Source organism: Mytilus trossulus, chromosome 10 (assembly GCF_036588685.1).
Source record: "Mytilus trossulus isolate FHL-02 chromosome 10, PNRI_Mtr1.1.1.hap1, whole genome shotgun sequence".
NCBI lineage: Eukaryota > Metazoa > Mollusca > Bivalvia > Mytilida > Mytilidae > Mytilus > Mytilus trossulus.
Genome location: NC_086382.1, coordinates 51,915,138 through 51,919,826, shown reverse-complemented (window position 1 = coordinate 51,919,826; position 4,689 = coordinate 51,915,138). Strand labels below are relative to the sequence as shown.

At 34.7% G+C, this 4,689-nt stretch overlaps 1 protein-coding gene across 1 annotated transcript; it reads right to left on the bottom strand.

Annotated features, from left to right (window-relative positions):
* Window positions 1–820: 820 nt before the first annotated feature.
* LOC134687993 (short-chain collagen C4-like) lies at window positions 821–2,343 on the bottom strand. The gene is made up of 3 exons (XM_063548459.1): window positions 2,168–2,343; window positions 1,983–2,054; window positions 821–1,299 (listed from the first exon to the last, which is right to left on the bottom strand). The coding sequence occupies exons 1-3, from the start codon at window positions 2,319–2,321 to the stop codon at window positions 821–823; spliced, it is 705 nt and encodes a 234-aa protein (XP_063404529.1). The 5' UTR covers window positions 2,322–2,343.
* Between the last annotated feature and the right edge of the window lie 2,346 nt (window positions 2,344–4,689).

The following is a 4,689-nucleotide window of genomic DNA, read 5'->3' as shown; positions in this document are numbered from 1 at the left end:
GAACTTCATTGGTATGTTTTGGAGTTTAGTATGACGCCCATTATCACTGAACTAGTACACATTTGAAGTTGAAGGTTTCCTCCGTTTCTGATTTTCACACTTTCTTGTAGACAAAGTGGTGGACTTCGGTTGTTTTACTCTTTGGTCGGGTTATTGTCTCTTTGACTCCTTCCCTATTTTCATTCTTTATTTAATTTATAAATTCTGTTCGTTAAAAGGGCTTTTCTGGATTTACCTTTGACCAAGAACGCTCAAACACAAACATTTGAAAGAAAGAGATGTAGAAATACGTAGTAATTGTAGGAGCTATAAATCCTAAAAGGACTCGCACAAATGTGAATTTTAGAAAATAATATGTTAAACATCATTTCAATAATGACAAAGTCCATGGTATTTGTTAATTCAAAGATCTTTTGATTGTATTGGTGCTGAGATAACAAAGTAGGCACCTTTCTTACCTGTTAATATCTATAAAACGATTTAATACGGAACGCAACCCCTATCATGTCCGATTAATGGGGGATATATGCCCCTCAGTTGTTGCTGGAATAATTCGTCGTAGAAATAAAAGGTAAACAAAGGTGAAATTGAAATCATCTCCTTTGTTGAATACAGTTCAGGTATCAACCCTAAATGTCAACTTCTATATGTAAGTAGAGACGTGGAGCAGACCTTTTCTGTTACATCATTTAAACATTTAATGGGGGTAAATATGATCATTATGGAGTCACTTAACTTTGAATTAGTTTATAGTGAGAGGACAAATAATCACACACCAGATTATTAAGACAATTCTAATATTTTATTTGCTTTTTACTATTTACTTGGAACAGACAACACACGTAAGTTCTCTACCACCAACATACGGGGGACATTTCAAATTCCCACATACAGCTTCTACTGGATAAACAACGGATTGATCTCGACCAGCCCCACCACCTGGAACGGACTCCAACTTCTCGTCTACGCAGATGTATTCAGACGGTGTACGGGTTGAGCTGGTAATTTCCGACATCAAATAACCCGAAAATTCTTTATTCCAGCCTTTGTGACATTTATTTTTTCCTGGAACCATCAGAACAGTAGAGCTAGCTGTCAAACACACTGCACATGGCATGTCCTGATTGTGGAAACTCTTTGGATAGGGTTTATTGTTTAATATTTCATATTCAACACCAAATATACGACCTGTGCCGTGATTTGCTCCGCTCGTATATTCTTTCCAATCCGGGTTCTTTGGTAGACATAGGAAATTTGAACCTGATCCGGCAATGCTATAATCGTTACCGGCAGCATACCCTGCAAAAAGATATCATAACAAATCATTGAAGTAGTGAAAAAATGAAAATAAATGTAATTCGCACAACTTATTTGACATCAAACAAATGAAATATATAAACGGCTAAAACGTGTACAAAACAACACCAATATTTTAAAAAAGAAACAGTAAATACAAGTATCAATTAATATATGTTCCAGATAACTATTTTCTGTATTATGTAAAACAAATTTTGTCAATCTATTCTGATTTTACTCACAAACAATCGTAACATGAACAGAAAGAACAACGCTTGTATTAGTCTACAAATTTGAAGTTCGTACAAAAATATTTTCAACAATTCTGCGTCAGTGCTTATCTTAAATGAACCTTACACACCCACGGCGATGATGAGAACTGCGCGATTTGAAATACACATTTTAATTGATATCATTTGGTGACAACGTTTTTATTTTCTTATCAAACCTATTTCTTTCGATTTCTTTCCAGAACTGTATTATTAATGCATAGTGATTGGTTTCAATTCATATAATAATGATTTAAAATGGAATAACACAAAAATAAAGAAACTGCATGCTTTGAAATTGTTGAATAAGTGGTTTTATTGATGAATATATGAATGAAATGAAGTATTTATGATCATATAAGAAAAACAAGGTAATTTGTGGATATGTGTTTTCAATTAACTATAAAATAGAATTACCATCATAAACCAGTGTTGCTTTCTTTGGACAACTGGACTTTCCCCATCTAATATACGTTTCACCTTGATGTCCTGAAACGATCGTTTTAGAGTATGATTAAATACATTTTAGCAAATTGAGAGCTACCACAAACACTTTAACATGTACTAGGCTGCACGTTCAACTTGATTACAAACTATCTTACCGCCATATTCGGGTGTCTGAACATGCAAAGACTTAAGTTCCACCAAGTTACTTTCAATCTCTCTGATTAAATGATCCTTTAAAGCACAAGGCTTTTCAGAATTGCCATAACAATTTGTATTGAATACCAGAAGAACCAGTATGATTAGAAACATATTTTTCAACTTTCAGTGTATCTCTGAAAGGTAAAGTCTAGATAGCACTGTTTCTGGTCACATATTCTTCCAAAAAAAAATACAAATGACACAAATTAATCGATGTATCAAATTTCAGCAGTTGAAACATGAAACAATAATTACCTTTTGACACGAGACTTCCTGCTAGCTTACATCAAAAGTTTTTCCAAGAAAAGATATGTAATTAGCCGATGAAATTTGAGAGTCTTATTATTATTTTTGGTTTTTAATGTTATGGGCGCTCTCAATTTGAAAAAAACATGATCTCAACGCTCCATATGCTTAAAATATCGAAAGTGTTAATTACTTTTCTAGCACTGGGTCGATACCGTAACTGGCTGATCCTGAATGACTGTTAGTCCCAATTGATACTAGACCAACAGTCAATGCTTCATCACTTAGTCTGGCACGGCATTTATAATTTAATCTAAGATGGATATTCTTTTGAATATTGCTCTGGTAATATATCTCATGTAATGTTTATTCCTCATTGTCTTTCAACTATTTTAGCTTTAAGCATTTCAGTTGAAGGTTAATCAAGAAAATCGATTATATGTCTATGATTTCATATATTAGCTGCAATGACAACAATGTGTTGCACATATAATGATAAATTAAATGAAATATAGATTGTTATTTACTTCGTTTCAAATAATCATTTTGTTGATAATGTCGAATTATCATACCCATAGGTATATAGTTAACAAAGGTACCAGGATTATAATTTAGTACGCCAGACGCGCGTTTCGTCTACATAAGACTCATCAGTGACGCTCATATCGAAATAGTTATAAACCAAACAAATACAAAGTTGAAGAGCATTGAGGATCCATAATTCCAAAAAGTTGTGCCAAATACGACTAAGGTAATCTATGCCTGGGTTACGAAAATCCTTAGTTTTTCGAAAAATTCAAAGTTTTGAAAACAGGAAATTTATAAAAATGACCACATAATTGTTATTCATGTCAACACCGAAGTGCTGACTACTGGGCTGGTGATACCCTCGGGGACGAAACTTCCACCAGCAGAGGCATCGACCCAGTGGTGTAAATAGTTATCAAAGGTACCAGGATTATAATTTAGTACGCCAGACGCGCGTTTCGTCTACATAAGACTCATCAGTGACGCTCATATCGAAATAGTTATAAACCAAACAAATACAAAGTTGAAGAGCATTGAGGATCCATAATTCCAAAAAGTTGTGCCAAATACGGCTAAGGTAATCTATGCCTGGGATACGAAAATCCTTAGTTTTTCGAAAAATTCAAAGTTTTGAAAACAGGAAATTTATAAAAATGACCACATAATTGTTATTCATGTCAACACCGAAGTGCTGACTACTGGGCTGGTGATACCCTCGGGGACGAAACGTCCACCAGCAGAGGCATCGACCCAGTGGTGTAAATGGTTATCAAAGGTACCAGGATTATAATTTAGTACGCCAGACGCGCATTTCGTCTACATAAGACTCATCAGTGACGCTTATATCGAAATAGTTATAAACCAAACAAATACAAAGTTGAAGAGCATTGAGGATCCATAATTCCAAAAAAAGTTGTGCCAAATACGGTTAAGGTAATCTATGCCTGGGATACGAAAATCCTTAGTTTTTCGAAAAAAATCAAAGATTTGAAACAGGCAATTTATAAAAATGACCACATAATTGATATTCATGTCAACACCGAAGTGCTGACTACTGGGCTGGTGATACCCTAGGGGATGAAACGTCCACCAGCAGAGGCATCGACCCAGTGGTGTAAATAGTTATCAAAGGTACTAGGATTATAATTTAGTACGCCAGACGCGCGTTTCGTTTACATAAGACTCATCAGTGACGCTTATATCGAAATAGTTATAAACCAAACAAATACAAAGTTGAAGAGCATTGAGGATCCATAATTCCAAAAAAGTTGTGCCAATTACGGCTAAGGTAATATTAGCTTTTCCTTGCAACCTTATTCGTCATGGTGGGAAATATAATATCCATATTTTATGCAATAATCATACTAATACATACTGGGCTTAGAACTCAACATTTTGTTAAGCAACTATACATCGAAATCAATGTTTGTCTACGGTTATAAGTAACATAACATACAACGGTATGTCAACTACAAAAACGTTTTATCGGTATCCATGATAATTTACTATCAACTACAATAATGTTTTTGTTATCGTCTTTGTCACATTTATGAGTCTTTTGTAGACGAAACGTGCGTCTGCCATCTAATATTTATGTTGAGTTAATAGACTTTAACTTCAACGCCTACAGGGGCGGATCCAGGATTTCAGATTAGGGTGGCGCAATGTCTATATTCGCCGAGACGAGCGAGGCGAAAATATTTTT